Source organism: Physella acuta, unplaced genomic scaffold (assembly GCF_028476545.2).
Source record: "Physella acuta isolate Inbredline_101_S28 unplaced genomic scaffold, ASM2847654v3 ptg000103l, whole genome shotgun sequence".
Classification (NCBI taxonomy): domain Eukaryota; kingdom Metazoa; phylum Mollusca; class Gastropoda; family Physidae; genus Physella; species Physella acuta.
The window spans coordinates 520,915-544,073 of record NW_026731623.1 but is presented as its reverse complement, the minus strand read 5'-3'; the positions used below and the strand labels follow the sequence as shown (position 1 = coordinate 544,073).

The following is a 23,159-nucleotide window of genomic DNA, read 5'->3' as shown; positions in this document are numbered from 1 at the left end:
GAAAAATAGCCCCAGGTGTCGAGATGGGTTGTTGTCTAGGTGTCAAGTTTAATGCATTTGTGAGAGCAAAAGGTCTGTGTCAAGAAGATAATAATGTGTGCGCAACCTTTTTTTTTAAGTTTATTGATCTATAATCTTGAATACCAGTGAAGTCTTAAGGGTGAGATTAGGCCTAATTGGTTTGTAACATTAGCACTTAAAAATAAAATCAGTGGGTAAAAAACTTTTGGCTTGAAAAGTGGTTCAGAATCTATAGAATAATTACTCAATAAAAATAAATTCTTTAAAATATTTGTTTAGTGAAAAAAATTATAGTTACATAACTAAAATCATTAAGCCGTTTGGGAACCATCGATTGCACTCATATTTTTGTATTGAGGATAAATGTAATTTTAGATTTATTTTATTTAGTTTTATTTTATCAATTCTCGAAAATACTTATATAACACTACGTGGGATGGCAACTCGGGATATAGACAATATTTTAAATCCAATTTTAATTACTTAAACTTTTAAAAATAGAATAGAATCTCGTAGAAAAATGAATTGCGCACCAAGTGAACGGCAAACAATATGTGTTTAATAGTGCGGAATATTATTAGTACTTTATAAATTCACATGCTTTTTTTTTGAGAAATCGGAAATAGCGTAAGTTACTACTTTCGGTCAACGGAAATTACTCAAAATTTGACAGAAGGCAGAGAATTAAATATTTTATTTACTTGTGAAATTTCATTTATTTATCTGAAATAGTACTCAAGTTATAGGCTTTTGAAAAATTCAAAGTAAAAAAGTTCCACTTCCTGTTATCGAAAATTGCTCAAAAGTTGATACCGACTCTAATAATCCAAATAAAACAAAAAGTGTTATCTATATTATTATTATTATACTTATAGTAACTTTTTGGGAATATTTCTAGCCTTAATAAACCCGTAAATGATTTTATTTTTATCTCACAAATGTTATAAAATATTCAATTTTGGTTGAAAAATACTTTTTGGCAACAACCATTTGGAACCAGCTCAAGCCTATAGAGTTGATTGGGTAAAAAACAATGGCCTACCCCATGAACACTAAAAAATGTACGTATAATGGCGAGGTGAAGAGTACTTATGCAAATTATGAGGTGACTTTCTCTATGGTTGACTCCCGCTTCATTTCTTTCAGAGACAGTAAAGTCGTTGTGACATGCATCGTGGAGTTGGAGAAAGTATGTGGGGTACAAACAGTCGAGACAACACGTCGAATGCTGCAATCGCTATTGAGGACGATGTCAATGGTCTGTGAAAGGATCACGTCAACAGGTCAGTCTAGCTGTAGCTAACTTGTATATATATCTCGCATATCTATCTCGCATATCTATCTCGTATATCTATCTCGTATAAATATCTATCTCGTATAAATATCTATCTCTATCTCTTTCTCTTTCTCTATCTCTATCTCTATCTCTATCTCTATCTCTATCTCTATCTCTATCTCTATCTCTATCTCTATCTCTATCTCTATCTCTATCTCTATCTCTATCTCTATCTCTATCTCTATCTCTATCTCTATCTCTATCTCTATCTCTATCTCTATCTCTATCTCTATCTCTATCTCTATCTCTATCACTATCACTTTCTATCGCCATCTCTATCATCTCTATCTCTATCCGTATCCGTATCCGTATCTGTATCTGTATCTGTATCCGTTTCCGTTTCCGTATCCATATCCATATCCATATCCGTATCCGTATCTATATCAGTTAAATTTATACCTGTACACTTTATGAATTTACTCAATTTTTACAAGCTTATATTTAACTTGCTTCCTCTGTCTGTCGACAGCTCTGTTTATCTGTCGTCATTCTGTCGTCAGTACTTTTGTCTAGATCGAAACTACCGAGCGAAATTTCGGGCACTTCTAACTGACAGATTCGTTTCAAAGTTGGAACATGGGTCGAAACATGAAGCCATGCAACTGTAGTGTCAATTTTAAAAAAATTTAGAGCACTAAAAACAATCATAAAAACCGTTTTAATAACAAACGTTCATGTAATAATGCACTTACAGGTAGAAAATAAATGATTTTCTTTAAATACATAATAATACACTACTATTTAGTTAACTATAAAGAAAATCGTGAAAATGTGGCAAAGTTGTATTTAACATTTGCTCGCGTGCTACTCGTTCTGGTTTCCATTATTTATTTTTAGTCTTTTAATGTTTTTTTTTTAACTTTATTTACAATTAATTATTAAATTTTGAAACTGATGTAATTTTGAAACATATAATTTTTTAATAATTATTAGAAGAAAAAATACCTTATGGCAGTAAAACGGAATGAAGTAGATAATAGTTTATTAGAGATGCAGTAACCTTGTCAATAGTTTAAATTGGTAGCTTTTGACTAATGAACGCGCGAAGTAGACCTACATCTGAAGTCATACTCGCTCCAATTTTGACGTATCAACCGTAAAATATGATAATTACCAATTTTTTTAAAAACTTTGCTCGTGCTGAAACCTACTTTTACAAAGTAATTGATTTTTCCATTACATTATAAACAGTCAATTATGTTCTTATTATTTGATATTATTTTAAGATTAGGCTTATAGTCAAGCCACACAAAATAGCAACTCGATTTTTTTCAGAAAAAGAAATGACGTCAGGACAGGGAGGTACTGTTACAGACACGCATACATTGAGGTCAGGTGTACTCGGTCATCCTTCTCAGGAAATACAGGCAACCAAGGGTTAGTTCTAGTCAAAGACACGTCTTGAGGTTAGGGTTAATGTTAGTCAAACATAAGTTTTGAGATTCGGGTAAGTGCGTTCAAAAAGTTAATTTAGGAGTAGTTTGCAGTACTTGTATTGATGTGATGAATACTTTTTTTTACGACATATTACTGGGTTAATAAGAGCAATTTATTATTTTCAAACTGAGAATTTTGCATTTTAAAAGAATTCAAATTTCAAACTAACAAGATATGATTTCAAAATGTAATATTAGAAGATGCCAATGAACAATCTCGAATTATATTAAAAATCGAAACAGAGATTCTGACTAATCCATTATTTGAATAAACTTAGTTTTGCAAACATTTCTCTCTATCTCTCTCTTTCTCTCTCTCATTCTCTCTCTCTCATTCTCTCTCTGGATGAGTGTGTGTGTGTGTTTGTGTGCGCGTCTCTTTGTGAACACGTTATCTTCCGTTATAAATTTCAGTTCTGTTGAATAAAATTAATATGTATCATACCAATGCTGTAGTTTTACCTCAATTTTTTGCGATTTCCGGTGACCTGAGTGGTACTTACTGTTTCAGTTAGGTGGACGAAATTTAACATATACTTTATTCTTAATTAATCAGCCATATTTATTTATTTTGCGCTATTAAGTTGGTATATTTAAAGGCAAATATTTGCATAATCTGTTATTTAAGTATATGTTCGTTAAGTACATCTGTACGTGCTGATCGTCTTTACTCAGACTAACGTTCTTGAAATTGTGTGAGGATGTGTTTATTTAGGTAAATATTTACCTACGTTTATTGTATTGAGTTTTTTTCAGTTTGGAACATTATTTATTTTCAAAATAAGGTCAACAGCTTCCCCATGAGACTGCGAGCAATCAAGGCGACAACGAAATAGCAGAGGTGAAAAATGAATTACCAGTTAAAGCTTCACTACAGGTAAGGCTAACGCCATTAATAAGCAAAGCGTGAGAGTGTGGGGAGCCATGTATATTTTCAGTCTATGCCATGAAAAAGAACTATAGATATGCAATTTGACATTTGAATGAGAGGATGTCATAATTATCTAACTTGACAACTTTGTAGAGCTAAATGTTTTGCGACTACCAAGGTTATACAATGACTAATAGCTGTATAGAAAAAACACAGTTATGCTAAAAGGGGTTGACCATAAATGACATCACACTCGTAGGGGGGAGGGGGGGTCCGTAATTTTGTGACGGTGTGTGATGAGGGGGAGGGGGGTTCAGATGGTGCGACGTCACACTTTTGCATTATAAAAAAGCTATGTTAGAAAATGAATATTAGACGTTTTTTTCGCGTTTTAGAAAACTGTTTTAATAAATTGTAATAGGAATTGATTAAAATACTCCGTTTTGACAGAGTTCAGACAAGATTTTGGAAAATATCGATATTTAAAAAAAATTAAGTTAAGTGAAATTTGATGTCAGAAAGCATTATTTTTTGGGTCCTGACACAGGCACTAAGATTGAAACGAATCGGTCACTTACAAGTGCTCGAAATTTCGCTCGGCAGACGCAATCTATGACAACATAAAGGTAGACAAAAGCTCGACATAGGAAATTAGTTTTTAAAAATGCATAAAACCGTTTTAATAACAAGCACGTATGTAATAATGCACCAAAAAGGAGAAAACAAATGAGTTTCTTTAAATATATAACAACACACTACTATTTAAATAATAATAAAAAGAAGTGTGGGTCTCTTCCTAAATATAAGTAAAGGTATCCAATAGATAATATAGTGACCCCTCTTTTCTATATAGTTATTTAAATAGTAGAGTATTATTATATATATTTACGCGTAGCCTATATACGCAAAAAATAATCACCAAAACCAGTGGCGGAACTAGATAAAAAGGACCACCCCGCAAAAAAAATTTTTTAACCCCCACCCCATTTATATATATAAAGGCCTATATATGATATATATATGATATATATATATATATATATATATATATATATATATATATATATATATATATATATATATATATATATATATATATACATATATATATATATATATATATATATATATATATATATATATATATATATATATATATATATATATATATATATATATATATATATATACATATACATATATATATATACAAATATATATATATATATATATATATATATATATATACATATACATATATATATATAATATATATATATATATATATATATATATATATATATATATATATATATATATATATATATATATATATATATATATATATATATATATACAATCACAAGATACGAACATAAGATACTCATAGCTGGTCTGTTCGGGATTTGAAAAACATCAATTTAAAAAAATTACAACATCATGTCATGTGTGTAAGTGCTTTAGTGTGTTTTGTGAAAATCAGTTTTAATTAATTTTTGATAGAAGCAATCTTAACAAAAATAATATAAAACAAGAAAGCTTTGTATAAGTAATGGTGTCTCGTGTTATGTTTATTTTTATGTTTTGTTTTTGTATTTATATTATTAATTTTTTAAATATTATTGATGTAATACATTTCCAATTTACACAATGCCATTCTTTAGTAATTACTTATAAAAAATAATAGTTAAGAGAAGTAATTGGTTTTTAATTTGTTTAGTACAAATCTATTTAAAAAAGGAGCTTATGATCTCCACTATTTGACTATTTTTTAAAAAGGGAAATAAGTCATAGAAGTGGTTTGAACATTTGCTTATCTTTGATAAGTTTAATTGTAGGAGAAAGACTCGGCTTTCACAGTGGTTTAAAAAGATAGGGAAAAAGAATATACAAGAGCGTGGGGTGGTGTCTATAGAATAAAGATAATTCAACCGCAGCTATGGTAATTTTTTTACAGAACAACCATCAAGTCAAAAATGAAAGAAAATTTACTTTTTTTTTAACTATAAAAAAATTTCTTATGGTTGGCTCTGGGCCCCTAAATGGCGTGCCCCCCCCCCCCCGCTTTGCGGGGTCTGGCGGCACTGTAGTTCCGCCCCTGACCAAAACATAGTTACGATTGAAGCCCATTTTGCGCATTCACAAGTTTAACGCATTATAAAGCTTTATTTTACTTGGGCTATAGTTTTAATTTCTATTTGATTTTTGTATTCGTCTTGAATACTATTATCAATTTTAAAATAGGATACACTTTAGCTAAAATCTAGGTTTTTTTTAATTTGCTTATTACAAAATCATTAAATTAAGCCTTTTGAGCACCCCTATTAGACTATTTGAGAAGGAGTGATAAGTCATGGAGTTAGTTTGAAGTTTTGCTTATCTTTCACACTACGGCTCAGGAAGTTGTTTTTTTATGCAACAGTGTAGGTATATTAGCTACCGTAGAACAATCACTGCTGTTGTCGATCTGATTGTTTTTTGTTTGTTTTTTTGTAAACAAAACCACTAGTCTATCAATGTGAGGGAAAAAAAATAATTTTCTGTTGTTTTTTGACATCTTAACGACTTGGTCTAACGGTATGGTAGTTCCGCCGCTGGTTGCATTACTATAAAAGTTTGAATATTTATTTTTAAATAATAGAATAGAATTTCATAGAAACAAGAATTGAGCACCAAAATAACATAAGCAATGGTGCATAATGAAGCGGAAAATTATTACTTTATAAAGAACCATTAATTACTTTTTAAAATTTAATTAAACCTCTAATTAATTTACAGTTTATGTCACAATACATTATCATTAAGTCTTGACCTACGTATAAAGTTTGAAACAAATATGTACGATAGTGACATGTTTTGAGAAATCGGAAATACCGTAAAGTACTAGTTCCGGTAAAAAACAAATTACTCAAAACTTTACAAAATCAAGAGAATAAGATCCAATACCTTTTTATAAAATTGTGTTTATCTAACAGAAATAGTACTTAAGTTATCTGTATTTTAGATTCTGAAAATGTAATAAAGTATCACTTCCGGATATTCGAGGTCATTAAAAATTTGAGTTATTCAAGTGTAAGGTTTTATATTCACTAGAAGCGCCTTCCTCCTTACTAAATATACAACAACGTTTAGGGGAGTTTAGGGGAGATTACTCACGCTTTATTTCCTTAGGGTTAAGTTTTATCCATTTTCCACCTACTGTGAGAATGTAGGGTTGTATGTATGCTTTAAAGTAAGAGTGTTGAGAAACATGTAGTCCAGGGGTCTCCAAACTACGGCCCTCGGGCTGAAAAGTTTGCAGACCTCTGATGTAGTCTAACTAACGTTTCTACTTATTAACGTATACTAGCCCTGTTGGTTTACCTTTAATAAGACTAACATCTCCCATTTGTATCTCTTTTTAGGAGAGTCCGAGTGACGTGGACAAGATGAAATACATCAGTAGACACATGGAAGCTTTCGGTTACCCCTTGTGGTTAATCATTACTCTTATTTTAATCCTCGTTGTTCTATCCCTATTGTCTGTCATGGTTATATGTTTATGTGTCCGACGTCGAAGAAAACAGAACAAAGTCATCATCACCAGAGAAATCGAGAAGGTTCCAATACCCATTGACGAGAAAATGTGTACCATCGGCATTCCGCCTCCGTCATACACAACAACAACAATTAGACAGGTGAGCTCCAGATATTACATTCCACCTGCATCATAAATTACAACAATAATTAGAAAGGCTCCAGATATTACATCCACCTGCATCATAAATTACAACAATAATTAGAAAGGCTCCAGATATTACATTCACCTGCATCATAAATTACAACAATAATTAGAAAGGCTCCAGATATTACATCCACCTGCATCATAAATTACAACAATAATTAGAAAGGCTCCAGATATTACATTCCACCTGCATCATAAATTACAACAATAATTAGAAAGGCTCCAGATATTACATTCCACCTGCATCATAAATTACAACAATAATTAGAAAGGCTCCAGATATTACATTCACCTGCATCATAAATTACAACAATAATTAGAAAGGCTCCAGATATTACATCCACCTGCATCATAAATTACAACAATAATTAGAAAGGCTCCAGATATTACATTCCACCTGCATCATAAATTACAACAATAATTAGAAAGGCTCCAGATATTACATCCACCTGCATCATAAATTACAACAATAATTAGAAAGGCTCCAGATATTACATTCCACCTGCATCATAAATTACAACAATAATTAGAAAGGCTCCAGATATTACATTCACCTGCATCATTAATTACAACAATAATTAGAAAGGCTCCAGATATTACATCCACCTGCATCATAAATTACAACAATAATTAGAAAGGCTCCAGATATTACATCCACCTGCATCATAAATTACAACAATAATTAGAAAGGCTCCAGATATTACATTCACCTGCATCATAAATTACAACAATAATTAGAAAGGCTCCAGATATTAGATTCCACCTGCATCATAAATTACAACAATAATTAGAAAGGCTCCAGATATTACATTCACCTGCATCATAAATTACAACAATAATTAGAAAGGCTCCAGATATTAGATTCCACCTGCATCATAAATTACAACAATAATTAGAAAGGCTCCAGATATTACATTCACCTGCATCATAAATTACAACAATAATTAGAAATGCTCCAGATATTACATTCCACCTGCATCATAAATTACAACAATAATTAGAAAGGCTCCAGATATTACATCCACCTGCATCATAAATTACAACAATAATTAGAAAGGCTCCAGATATTAGATTCCACCTGCATCATAAATTACAACAATAATTAGAAAGGCTACAGATATTACATTCCACCTGCATCATAAATTACAACAATAATTAGAAAGGCTCCAGATATTACATCCACCTGCATCATAAATTATAACAATAATTAGAAAGGCTCCAGATATTAGATTCCACCTGCATCATAAATTACAACAATAATTAGAAAGGCTCCAGATATTACATCCACCTGCATCATAAATTACAACAATAATTAGAAAGGCTCCAGATATTACATTCACCTGCATCATAAATTACAACAATAATTAGAAAGGCTCCAGATATTAGATTCCACCTGCATCATAAATTACAACAATAATTAGAAAGGCTCCAGATATTACATTCACCTGCATCATAAATTACAACAATAATTAGAAAGGCTCCAGATATTACATTCCACCTGCATCATAAATTACAACAATAATTAGAAAGGCTCCAGATATTACATCCACCTGCATCATAAATTACAACAATAATTAGAAAGGCTCCAGATATTAGATTCCACCTGCATCATAAATTACAACAATAATTAGAAAGGCTCCAGATATTACATTCCACCTGCATCATAAATTACAACAATAATTAGAAAGGCTCCAGATATTACATCCACCTGCATCATAAATTACAACAATAATTAGAAAGGCTCCAGATATTACATTCCACCTGCATCATAAATTACAACAATAATTAGAAAGGCTCCAGATATTACATCCACCTGCATCATAAATTACAACAATAATTAGAAAGGCTCCAGATATTACATTCACCTGCATCATAAATTACAACAATAATTAGAAAGGCTCCAGATATTAGATTCCACCTGCATCATAAATTACAACAATAATTAGAAAGGCTCCAGATATTACATTCACCTGCATCATAAATTACAACAATAATTAGAAAGGCTCCAGATATTACATTCCACCTGCATCATAAATTACAACAATAATTAGAAAGGCTCCAGATATTAGATTCCACCTGCATCATAAATTACAACAATAATTAGAAAGGCTCCAGATATTACATCCACCTGCATCATAAATTACAACAATAATTAGAAAGGCTCCAGATATTAGATTCCACCTGCATCATAAATTACAACAATAATTAGAAAGGCTCCAGATATTACATTCCACCTGCATCATAAATTACAACAATAATTAGAAAGGCTCCAGATATTACATTCACCTGCATCATAAATTACAACAATAATTAGAAAGGCTCCAGATATTATATTCACCTGCATCATAAATTACAACAATAACTAGAAAGGCTCCAGATATTACATTCCGCCTGCATCATAAATTACAACAATAATTAGAAAGGCTCCAGAAATGACATAAATCACGTCAAATGTAGAATCGAAATTGACCAAAACCCTAATGAGCACAAAAGATTTACAGAAAATGTTAGGTCAAAGTCAAAGATAGGTTCATGGATTGACTGGACATTTGCCCGGATGTACTTTAGACCGAATATGTGGAGTTGTTGTCGGATTCAGTCAAACGTGAATTCTGGTACTTGTTGTATTCTGGCAAGTGTCGTAGACCCGGATATCAAGAGCTTCAGCTGTAAAATTTAAAAAAATACTTAAAAAAAACTTTTTAAAAAACCACGTTTTTCTTGTGGACTAAAAAGTAGAAAATAACTATTTACATACATTTGATGACAAAAAACGTGGGTTCACCATCAAATTTCCCGACCCATCTGCCCGACCCACGTTTTTTGTCATCAAATGTATGTAAATAGTTATTTTCTACTTTTTAGTCCACAAGAAAAACGTGGTTTTTTAAAAAGTTTTTTTTAAGTATTTTATTTTCTCCTTTTTAGTCCGTTGCTACACATGAAAAACGTGGTTTTTAAAAAAGTTTTTTATATAGTTTATTTTCTACTTTATCTAATGACTTGATTAAGTATGACTTGACTAAGTGTATATAAATACACGGACTAAAAAAATCTTGAGCGACCAGGATTCGAACCTGGGTTGTCGCGGCCACAACGCGAAGTACTAACCACTATACGATCACGGCCAGCGCGCTCACATCGATTGGGGCCGAAGTAACTGTGTCTATAAGCCTCCAGTCTTGTCGGTATCTTTAGAAATCATGTCCTCAATTTTATGGTCCTTTGGGCGTAATTAAATTAAGCTAATTACGGTCTCTAATTGCTAGTTTTTATGATTGCATCTGAAATTGTTAGGCGAAAGTAACCTGCATGCCAAATTTCAGATCTATAGAGCAATCAGAAGTGGGCTAATTTTCGATGTCAATTTTAACAACAAACACATCCACGCGAAGCTGAGTTAATAAAAACGTGTTAAAAATGAATTTATGAAGGAGGAAAACTGCGTAAACAGATAAATGCACAAATTTAGACTAATTATAAAAATACACTTAATTTTGTCATATTACGTGAGAAAAGTGTTTTAGTATGCTATAGTGTAGCTAGTTGCACGAAATTTTATAATGGCAAAATAACCAAATAGTTGTATTAAGGGTACTTAATGCTGAAAAGTGATACCAAACTTATGTTTATAGGTTAAACGGTTCTCTAGATATGACAGTTGTAGTGTAAAAATTGCGGGGACAACTATTCCTATAGAGAATGAAAACAAAAATTGGTCCCGTCGAGAGTATAGAAAAAAGACAAATCGGAAATAACTCTGCGTAGGCGCACAATTATAACATTATAAAATAAGTATTTTTAATGCATTTACGAAGATATTAATAAACGAGAAAAATGGCCCGTCGAGGAAGGATACAAGGGGCGCTAGGTTAATAGTGCTGTCTCTTTTCTCGGTACTTTAATTTATACACAATATAGTCATAGGTATATCCCTAAACCATGCACCTAATCTCATTCATGACAAAAGTCGCATTTAGAGTTTCTTTCAGACAACTCTACTTGGGAGGAGGGGGCTTCGCCCCCCTCCCCCAACCCCCCCCCCCCCCCCCCCCCACACACACAAACCAAAACATGTCTACCGTCCCATTCAACGAAATATAATTATATACTTTTTCCAGTGTTCGCCCCCTCCCAGAAAATTCTACCCCGCCCCCGAAAATTTTAAGTACCACCACCCCTCTCCGGGGAGGAAAAAGGTCTGAAAGAAACACTGGTCGTATTTTTAGATCATACAAACTAAAGGAAGAATCTGGGCGGGGCTTCGCCCCTACCGGAAGAGATGCTTGAAAAAAAAAACTGCACGCTAAACACTTTTTAGATTAGAAAAAGTTCCCCCTTCCGGGGAGGAAAAAGTCTGAAAGAAACACTGGTGTCGCGCTTAGCCACTACCCGAAGAATTGCATTAAAGAAATTGCAAGAAAACCACTTTTTAGATTAGACACATTAATTAGGCGGCAATTTTATTATAGAGTATCGATGAAGAAATTTCTTTTGAGTTGGGGAGGGGGGGGCTCAGACGTTCTAACGCGTGGGTGGGGCTTCGCCCCTACCCGAAGAATTGTATGAAAGAAACTCTTCACGCAAACCACTTAGATTAGACAAAATTGCCTTTTTATTCAATGTTTACTCGAGAATCAATGACGTCATACTACTGTGTGCACTCTTATTTTTTACTCTATGCTAAATGTGACGGCATCATATTTCGTTTTTCGAATTACTATGCATGTTTTTAATTTGCTTGTGTTTTCTCTAGAGCGTTCTTGTCAGATACATAGATAGACAGACAGCGAAACTATTAGTATTAACGAGAAAAATGGCCCGTTGAGGAAGGATACAACGGGCGCTAGGTTGATAGTGCTGTCTATTTTCTCGGTACTTTAACTTTATACAAAATATAGTCATAGGCATATCCCTAAACCATGAAATTAATCTCATTCATGACAAAAGTCGCATTTAGAGTTTCTTTCAGGCAACTCTACTTGGGAGGAGGGGGCTTCGCTCCCCCCCCCCCCCCCCACACACTCCAAAACATGCCTACCGTCCCATTCAACGAAATATAATTATATACTTTTTCCAGTGTCCGCCCCCTCCCAGAAAATTCTACCCCCACCCCCGAAAATTTCAAGTACCCCCACCCCTCTCCGGGGAGGAAAAGTCTGAAAGAAACACTGGTCGCATTTGTAGATAGATTAGACAAAATTGCCTTTTTATTCAATGTTTACTCGAGAATCAATGACGTCATATTACTGTGTGCACTCTCCGGCTTGAGATTATTTGTTTCTCTATGCTAAATGTAACGTCATATTTCGTTTTTCGAATTACTAAGCATGTTTTTAATTTGCTTGTCTTTTCTCTAGAGCGTTCTTGACAGATAGACAGACAGCGAAACTATTAGTATTAATTATTTAATTTAAAAGTGGTCTATTAAAAATTATTTAAATAACAAGACTTTCTCTATACTTCGTATATACGAGAAAGTAAAAATAGACCACTGGCTAGATTCAGTCATTTAACTCAAACGTCATAGTAATAGTAAAAATATAAGAAACTGGCTGAGTAAAAAAAAACATATGTGAGTGTTTTTTACTTATTGGAAGCATGTCAGTTAAGAGATAATCTTTGAATGTCGTTAGATAACTGAACATGGTTGGCGCGAAACAAACAGCAACGTTATCAAGAATCGAGCATTTCACACAGCTACGTAGACAGACGCTAAACACGAAGGTTTCTGTCTTACTTTCGCCTCCAGTTTTAATGCGACATCTTGCCACCTGGTTCTGAACGTGAGGGACAATTCGGTCGTGGGATGACCTACGGTCACCAGGCCGGATACCAAAATATAAGCTTTGTTTACGGGCGTACTACATACTAGACCACACTGTCCAGTGCTAATAACATTTTACAAATGTTGGGGATACGAGGTCTGGAGAAAACGTCTTGCAGCAATGAGGATAAGCTATGAATGGGAGAGGGGGTTGTGTGACTATTTGTGGACGATGCAGGGCAGATTAAATGCCGTACCACGTTTAGAAAAGCAAGAGGTGCCCCATGACTACATAGCAAACTATCAACCATACTTTACATACTTTAAAATTCTATATTTTTAGTACTTTATAAATTCATATGCGTTTTTTTTTTTGAGGAATCGGAAATAGCGTAAGTTTCTATCAACAGAAATTAATCAAAATTTGAGAGAATGCAGAGAATTAGATATTTTAGTTATATATGAAATTTCTTTTATCTATCTGAAACACTAACCAAGTTATATGCTTTTGAAAAGTTTAAAGTAGAAAAAAATTCCATTTCCGATTATCGGAAATCGCTGTAAAGTTGTTACAGAACTACAAATTTGATATTAAACTTATGAAATTTCATCAACCTAGCTGTAACGGTACTCAAGTTATCTTGTTTACAGACACACATACACACACACAGACATACGAACAGAATTGCAAGGTCCAGTTTTTCCGACTCGATTACGCATAAAACTCGAAAATTTTGATATATCTGGATTTTGAATTTTTGTCCTCTACACTACTGGTGTGATGAAGGACTGAGGTGTAAAACGATGAAAACTGTCACAATTTCATGTGATTTTTGTGCACGATTACAATACGAGAAAGTAAAAAGTTAATTTATTATTTTATCTTTTTATTATCTACTTATTTTCCAGTTTAATTATTAAAATTCTTTGAGAAACAAAATGTATTAAATTTGGTGACATAATTCCTATAAAACGACGGAACATGAAAATGCGCTATCGATACCGCTAAGTATAAGATGATATTTTTCACCTTGAAAGTTACCTGGCTTAAGCCATGTCCAGTTTGATGATTTACGTCAGCCCACTTTGATGGGTAGGACTACCTGCCTTACATTAGAAAAACGCTGATCCTGAGACGGCAAGACTAACCCTACATTATTTCTATTTGAACAGACGGAAGATGGGCTAGCACTGCCTCCACTGGACCTAGCTGATGATTCGGCTAATGTAAAACTCGACCAGCATATCAAGGGAGATGATAAAGAATGTAATTAAGTTATGGTTCATAGGTTAGTCCATCTTATTATTTTACATACTGTAGTCCATGTTGTTGTTTTTATTGGTAGTCCCTTAATAGGGACTCGATAAATAGATGACCCCTAAGACGTGTAGCCGTCTATTTTCTTAACTTTGACTCTATTCAATTCAATAGTGCAGCTCATAATGTGCGTTTAAGTATTTTATTTTCCTCTCCATTGCCACCCTCTCCCCCTCGGCTAGGTCTCTGGTCATTTTAGTTCTGTTGCATGTTACATACTGTTGTGTTACAAGCCTACCATGAACACCTACTTGATTATGTACCACTACCATAGCGTTTCTGAATGTTTCTGAAATCATAAATGATTTTAATTTAAACTTTTTCTTTCTTTCCCCATGTGAATTCTACTCTATCAGGCTTGACAAATAGAACACAGTTTTTACAAGTTCAAAGTTACCTTTTAATGGCATATTTTCAAGGAGTAAATAAATCTACGTTAAACCGAATTGCTGATTTTCAATAGTTATTATTAAACTGCATTCAAACACTTAATAACAAATTAATATGTGAATATTTTATTGTCAACATATTATATAAATAAAGTTGGTGCTTGATTAAAGTGCATAATGTGTATTGTGTTGAAAACTAGAAGTATAAATTGTCCCATGAACCCAATAACCAAATAGTAGTAACACAACTCACTGAATCTCCTATTTAAAAAATATGGAGTTTGGTAGTCTTTGGTTAAGGTTATTTATACGTTATGTGCGACCGCGTGATTAAAGAAATGAAAGAGCATGCGACTGCTACCCGAAATTCACACATTTGCATCCGGGTTCAAGCTCGTAGAACGTTTCCACCCAGCTCAGATGGGTACTAAAGTTACGGAAGTAAAGATGGCTAGGCATGGTGCTGACCACATGGTGCTGACCACATGGTGCTGACCACATAACCAGTAAATCTGCCGAGGTCACAGGTTCAGGTGAACTCCACATTTATTGATTTACGCGCAGCATGTACCAAACGCTGCCTTCGAGGTCGCTACTGTATTCAATTTTCACTGAACTTTTCCAAATAATAATTAAATATTTTCACAAAGCACTAACCAAGAAAATGTATCAATATGGTGTAGTCAATTTTTAGTAGCCCTTATTAACCAAACACAAGTAATGGCTAAAGTTTAAAACCCAAAAACCTACACAAATCTCGACATATTCTTTTGCCACATTCACTTAATAGAAACTTATAAAATGCAATTTTTAAATTAACTTTTTAGCTCAATTTCCATTCTGGAGAATTGCGTTTATTAACCCGTCATTTCTGGATGTATGAATGGATGGATGTGTGTCCGCAGCTTTAAGTCGTATCTCCTCCTCAACGAAGCAATATCGAGGACTAGTTCCAAAGCAATTATGTTAAGCAAGTTACGAGGATGAACATAGGCCCAAAAAAAAATCCGGGTTTCTTTCATGGATTTTCCGGAAAAGCCAAAAAACCTCGAAAAAAAAAGCAGTTTTTGGCCCATATCTTGGCAACCAGACCACTTAGCGACTTGAAACATGTACCAATCGGTTCCTGCCATAATTTAGAACAATATTGCCGAAGAAAGTTTTCAAAAATATCCTTTCGTTCGGTCACAAAATTTTTTTGAGTTAATTAAAATTTGGACCGAATTAGTAGGCATTTTTTCCAACCACACCACACGCGTCATCACGTTCAATAGCTGCGCCATCACGTTCAATGGCTGCAACATCACGTTCGGTAGCTAGGCGCGCAATGGTTTTTAGTCATGTAACTTTATTGTAAATAAAACTTGTATTTTAACCAATGGTTTTACTAACCCTGCTCTTGATTTACGCTACGACAGAGCTATTTTTAGATAACATAAGGAAATTGCGCTAAAATTGTCACTAGACTTTTTAATTACCTTGTTTTTAGAACGAGAAAGTATTGTAATCGTGCAAAAAAAAAATTGAATTCGTGATGATTTTCACAAATCTCGATGTTTTACACCTAACTGAATCGCAAAAGCTTACGTTTGCAATTTCAGCCGATCAAACACGATTTTCTATGTAAGACTCAGTGAAATTATCCATGACAGAGTCAATGATAACTACCGCTCTCTTGGATATTTCTCTCGAGAAACTCAATAATAAAGCGTTAATAGTTATAAAGAGAGAGTTACTCAGTGATCAGATCATTGACAGAAACAGAGATAGCCATTCGCATGGGGTGCCGCACGTCTCTCTCTCTCTCTCTCTCTCTCTCTCTCTCTCTGTCTGTATGTCTGTCCCTCTGTCCGTCTATATTATTGTAAAACTCAAGTTGTTTACAAATTTGTATATTTGTGGGTTTTTTAAAATTATTTGTCCGTTAGACGAGAGCATCCGCACTATAATATGTTGAGAAAAATGTTCTCCCCCCCCCCCCCCCCCCAATGTTATTCACAAGCTCATTTAAAGACGATAATTCATTTATTTATATAGTCATTTGTAGAATCACTACAACAATTATAAAAGCTCAAAACAAGTACTTTACTTTAAAAATAAACCGGGAGTGATCTCCCCTAAACTTTCTCGAATATTCCAATATAACACCACGGGGGATGGCAACTCGGGATATAGACTTCTAGACATGATTTTTAATCCATTTTAAATACTCAAACTTTTAAATAATAATCATTACAAAAGTTTTAAAAAACCCACGTTTTCTGATTGAACTAAAAAGTAGAAAATAAATACTATACATCACAATAATGCAAGCGATCACTCTACTAAAAGCAATGAAAATTTCATATATAAGTATTTTATCAAAATCGTAGATCCGTATCAACTTTTGAGCGATTTCGAATAACCGGAAGTGGTACTTTTCCTACTTTGAATTTTTCAAAAGCCTATAACTTGAGTACTATTTCAGATAGATAAACGAAATTTCATATGTAAGTAAAAGATGTAATTCTCTACCTTCTATTAAATTTTGAGTCATTTCCGTTGACTGGAAGTTGTAATTTACGCTACTTCCGATTTCTCAAAAAACACATGTAAATTTTTAAAATACTAATAATATTGCGCACTATTATGCACTTTTTTATTTGGCGTTCACTTGGTGTGCAATTAATTTGTCTACGAGATTTTATTCTATTTTTAAAACTTTAAGTATTTAAAATGGATTAAAAATCATGTCTATAGCCCGAGTTCCCATCCCCTGTTGTTTTATATAAGAATATTCGAGAAAGTTTAGGGGAGATCACTCCCGATTTATTTCTACTCGATTCTTTGTATTTAAACATATACTTTATGAGAAAGTTTACTGGGATCACTGATTGTAGGAAAAAAAAGTCACAGGAAAAAAGTCACAGGAAAAAAAGTCTCAGGAAAAAAGTCACAAATATATATTTGCATGATATTTGTTAATACTTGTATGCATTAAATATTTAGAGAGTGCAAATTAACTTAGGATTAATTAAATGTAATGTAATGTGTGTAGGCTGTACACGCATAGGAATTTTTATAATTCATCTAAAATATTTAATATGAAGTATGTAGATTGTAATTATTTTAAACTTAAGATTAGTAGCATTTAATAGAATGCTCCAAAGACAAAGTCCACGGTTTTCATCGTGTTTTTTTAAATACCATTAAATTACCGTGAAATGGTAAGTTCATCTTACTTGCTGCCCTCAACTCATGGCAACAATAGTTATGTTTAGTTCAACCACCTTTACTGCCCACATTTATCACGCTCATTACATAACAAAACTTAGGATCAAAACAGAAAGCCGACAAGGTTCAAAGGCTGTCATTGACGCATAACGTCAACAACACAAAATATGTTCGGACAATGCTTCTGAGGAGAGGCCGACCAGAGAATAGCCTACGGCAAAATGTGTCTAAATTTCTTTTATAATTAACTTTTCTACCGCGTATTTAACTAAATACGTAACAAAAGTTGAGATTGTTGTGTTAATTATCTTAGAGTATTTTTACTTTCAATTGTTATAAATCATAATGCGTTTAACGTCTATAAATAATTTATGCTATAAAAAATACAACCCACAACAATAAACATACAAAATATTACAATTCTTAACAAATTAATAAAAATATTTCTAAAAAGATTTTTGTAACTTTTTTTCTGTGACTTAATTTCTGTGACTTTTTTTTCGATAACATTTTTCCACTGTGACTTTTTTTCTGTGACTTTTTTACTTTCTCGTATATACGAAGTATAGAGAAAGTATTGTAATCGTGCAAAAAAATCTCTTGAAATTTTAACAATTTTCACCGTATTACACCTCAGTCCTTCATCACATCCGAAGTATAGAGGACTTATTTTAATCGGGAAAAAATTATCAATCCAGATTTATCAAAATTAAGAGGTTTTATGCGTAATCCATTCTGAAAAACTGGGCTTTGCAATCCAGTCCAAAAAACTAATGTAAATTTTTAAAGTACTAATAATATTGCGCACTATTATGCACTTTTTTATTTGGCGTTCACTTGGTGTGCAATTCTTTTGTCCACGAGATTTTATTCTATTTTTAAAACTTTACGTATTTTAAATGGATTAAAAATCATGTCTATAGTCCGAGTTCCCATCCCCTGTTGTTTTATATAAGAATATTCGAGAAAGTTTAGGGGAGATCGCTCCCGGTTTATTTCCTAGCAAAAACTGTGACTTTCTCGTATATACGAAGTATAGAGAAAGTCTTGTAATCGTGCAAAAAAAAAATCGAGATTTTTAAAAATCTCGACGTTTTACACCTCACTGATACGGAAAAACATAATTTTGCAATCTTGTCCGTATGTCTGTGTGTCTGTCTGTCTGTGTGTCCGTGTGTAAACACGCTAACTTGCGTACCGTTACAGCCAGGTTGATGAAATTTCATATATAAGTATTTTATCAAAATCCTAGATCCGTATCAACTTTTGAGCGATTTCCGATAACCGGAAGTGGTACTTTTTCTACTTTGAATTTTTCAAAAGCCTATAACTTGAGTACTATTTCAGATAGATAAATGAAATTTCACATGTAAGTAAAAGATCTAATTCTCTACCTTGTTTCAAATTTTGAGTAATTTCTGTTGACCGGAAGTAGTAATTTTATGCTACTTCCGATTTCTCAAAAAACGCATGTAAATTTATAAAGTACTAATAATATTGCGCACTATTATGCACATTTTGTTTTGGCGTTCGCTTGGTGCACAATTCTTTTTTCTATGAGATTCTATTCTATTTTTAAAAGTTTAAGTAATTAAAAATCATGTCTACATTCCAAGTTATATAAGAACTAGCTGCATCCCGTGCTCCGCCACGGTAAATCTTTTTAAAATATACCAACTTTGGAACAGAACAAAACAAACAAAAACACAACACAAACACAAACACAAACAAAACACAACCACAACCACAACACAACCACAACACAACCACAAAACAACCACAACACAACCACAACCACAACCACAACACAACCACAACACAACCACAACACAACCACAACACAACCACAACACAACCACAACCACAACACACGGTAAATCTTTTTTAAATGTACCAAGTTGGGAACAGAACAAAACTAAATACAACACAAACGAACGCAAAGAAAAAACAAAAACGAAAAAACAAACACAACACTCGACATAAACTCAATTTAAATGTAATCATAAAGGCAGATTGCTCACAGTCTATCCCGTAGCGCCAAATCGCGCCCTTTCCGAGCGCCGGCGGAAAATTTCGATTTACACCCTCCCACCTCCCTCAAACTTTCGATTTCCACCCCCCCCCCTCTTGCTACGCCTCTGTTATAAAACCCCTAGCTTTTCCGCAAATAAATTAAAGGCAGTATTTAGAATATCCGTGTTTTACAGACCATATTGCACTTTATAAATTCATGCATTTTTTTCAGTACTTTTAAAAATTTACAATAAAGTTTCATGACTAAAACCATTGCGCACCTAATGAACGTGATGACTTAATATAGTAATGGAGAATAGTTGATTAAAAATTATAATTAGTAAACAGTACATTCAGTGAATAAAATAAATAAATGATAGCCTTTTATCAATCAATGCTAATAATAATATTCCAACAATAATGTACTCTTACACGTCTGCATAATTTGCATTCACATTTTGCTAATTATATTATTCCAACAATTATTCCGTCTTGCAGATTTTGCATTCACATTTTTAGCGTGAGTTCAATTTATCTTTGAATTACCTCCATTGGCAAAATTACTGAGCAGTTTAGCTGCATCCCGTGCTCCGCTACGGTAAATCTTTTTTAAATGTACCAACTTGGGAACAGGACAAAACTAAACACAAAACAAACGAACGCAAAAAAAAAACACAAACGAAAAAACAAACACAACACTCATAACATAAACACAATTTAAATGCAATCATAAAGGCATATTGCTCACAGTCTAGCCCGTAGCGCCAAATCGCGCCCTTTCCGGTGATTTGCACCCCCCTCAAACTTTCGATTTGCACCCCTGTCCCCCCCTCCCCCGCCCTAAAACTTTCGATTTCCACCACCCCCCCTCGCAAATTTTTTCCAACCCACTTTGGCGCCCCCTAAGGTTGGCACCCGGGGACATATGCCCCCCCCCTCGCTACGCCTCTCCTATAAAACCTCTAGCTTGTCCGCAAACCGAAAGATCTAATATATAAAGCTCAGTTCTGTATGTAACGCATATGTTTGTCGTTGGTCTTGGATGGATTTAAGTGTTAAACAATTATCGTGCGCATTTGTCTAAATTTATGAGTTAAAAAATTACTATTGAAAGTGTTGGGAAATAATTTTCATTTTTCAAATTAAAGTAATAATTGTCGGCATGTTCATTAAACACAAGTTTTAAAAAAATATCATCTTTTACAAAAATTCTAATTATGTCTTTATTTAGTCCTATAGCACTTACTTCCCTTTGATAAATTAGGAAAACACAATTACTTCCCTTTATAAAACCATTGCATTAGTGGAAAATAATTTACTTTTCATTACTTTGTTTTGGTGTTGGGAAAAAAAATAATTACATAATTAGCGGGGATTGATCAAGTGCAAATGTTGTAGGTATTTTACGGATAAGCTTGGAGTATTAAAATTGTTCATTAAATTGAAACAGGCGCGTTCCTTTAAGTGAGTGCAAAAGACTATGAATAAGTTGGGGTACTATAGTCGTTCATTAAGCTAAAACAGGTGATTCCGCCCCGGGCGTTTATGTTCGTGTTAGTGTTTTCTTTGTGTTTAGATGGGTTTGCGTTAGTGGTTGCGTTTTGATTTGGTTCGTTTTTGTTCTTTCTTTTTTCGTTTTTGTTTGTGTTTTTTTTGTTTGGGTTTGTATTTGTGTTTTTAGTTGGTTTTGCGTTTGGATTTGGTTTGTTTTCGTTTGCTTTTTCGTTGTTTTTTTTTTTTTTTTTTGGTATTGGTGTTTGTGGTTGGGTTTGTTGTTAGGTTTTTGTTTTCGTTTGCTTTTTTGTTTATTTTTTCTTTGTGTTTGTATTGGTGTTTGTGGTTGTGTTTGTTGTTAGGTTTTTGTTTTCGTTTGTATTTGTAATTGTGTTAGCGTTATGTTTGCGTTTTGTTGTTTTGGTTGGTTGTGGTTTGGGTGGGCAATGCCGGGTTTATGATGATTACTAAACACACAGGTAATGGTCTTTAACAGAAGGGTTTTTCACAGAAGCCAGAGCAGGGCCTGGCCGGGACGGCTAGTAGAATAATAATTAGTAAACAGTATAAATAATAGGCAGTATTTAAAATATCCGTGTTTTACCTACAATATTTCACTTTATCCATTCACGCATTTTTTCCCAGTACTTTAAATTATAAAAACTTACAATAGAGTTTCATAACTAAAACCATTGCGCACCTAATGAACGTGATGACGCGTCTATAATAGCGCTGAATAGTTGATTAAAAATTATAAGTAATAAACAGTAGAGCCTACATTTAGTGAATAAAATAAATAAAAGATTGCCTTTTATCAATCCATGCTAATTATAATTTTCTAACAATAATTTCCTCTTACACGTCCGAATAATTTGCATTCACATTTTGCTAATTATATTATTGCAACACTAATTCCTTCTATAACGAACTTATATTTGCATTCACATTTTTTATTAGCGTGAGTTCAATGTATTTTTAAATTACCTCCTTTGTCAAAATTAGAAAAAAGAGTTAAATTAATTTGATTTTTCTACCGTACTGTTATTATGTTATTGAAATGTATCCACTTTTTCTGGGAATATAAACGAAAATGATATTTGACATTAATACTTTTAATATGTTTTAGCAGTGTGCGTGTATATAATATTCTCTTTACGTTATGCAAAAAAGTAAAAACAGTGGCAGTTATAAAATAGCTCTATGTCGTTATATAAACAAACCCTATTCTATTACTTATCATAAGACTCTGCGGTGCACTGAAAAGCACAGCATGGTGCGTAGTTTACTTTTATAGTCCCAAAATCTATAGCAATGACGGACGGACGGAAGGAAGGAAGGAAGGACAGACACAGCCCGCTTATATTATAGACTAGCTGTATCCCGTGCTCCGCCACGGTAAATCATTTTTAAATATACCAACTTTGGAACAGAACAAAACTAAACACAACACAAACGAAAAAACGCAAAAAAAAAAACAACGAAAAAACGAACATAACACTCATAACATAAACACAATTTAAATGCAATCATAAAGGCATATTGCTCACAGTCTAGCCCGTAGCGCCAAATCGCGCCCT

General features: G+C 33.3%; 1 protein-coding gene across 1 annotated transcript in view; it reads left to right on the top strand.

Annotated features, from left to right (window-relative positions):
• The window catches only part of LOC131931160 (uncharacterized), a 51,040-nt gene extending 36,006 nt beyond the window's left edge, over positions 1-15,034 (top strand). The window contains exons 22-27 of the mRNA XM_059287867.1: positions 1,168-1,304; positions 2,633-2,734; positions 3,579-3,670; positions 7,069-7,341; positions 14,329-14,444; positions 14,830-15,034. Of these exons, the coding sequence (XP_059143850.1) occupies positions 1,168-1,304; positions 2,633-2,734; positions 3,579-3,670; positions 7,069-7,341; positions 14,329-14,430 (706 nt within the window). The 3' untranslated portion in view covers positions 14,431-14,444; positions 14,830-15,034. The remainder of the gene's footprint in view (positions 1-1,167; positions 1,305-2,632; positions 2,735-3,578; positions 3,671-7,068; positions 7,342-14,328; positions 14,445-14,829) is intronic.
• Positions 15,035-23,159: the final 8,125 nt, after the last annotated feature.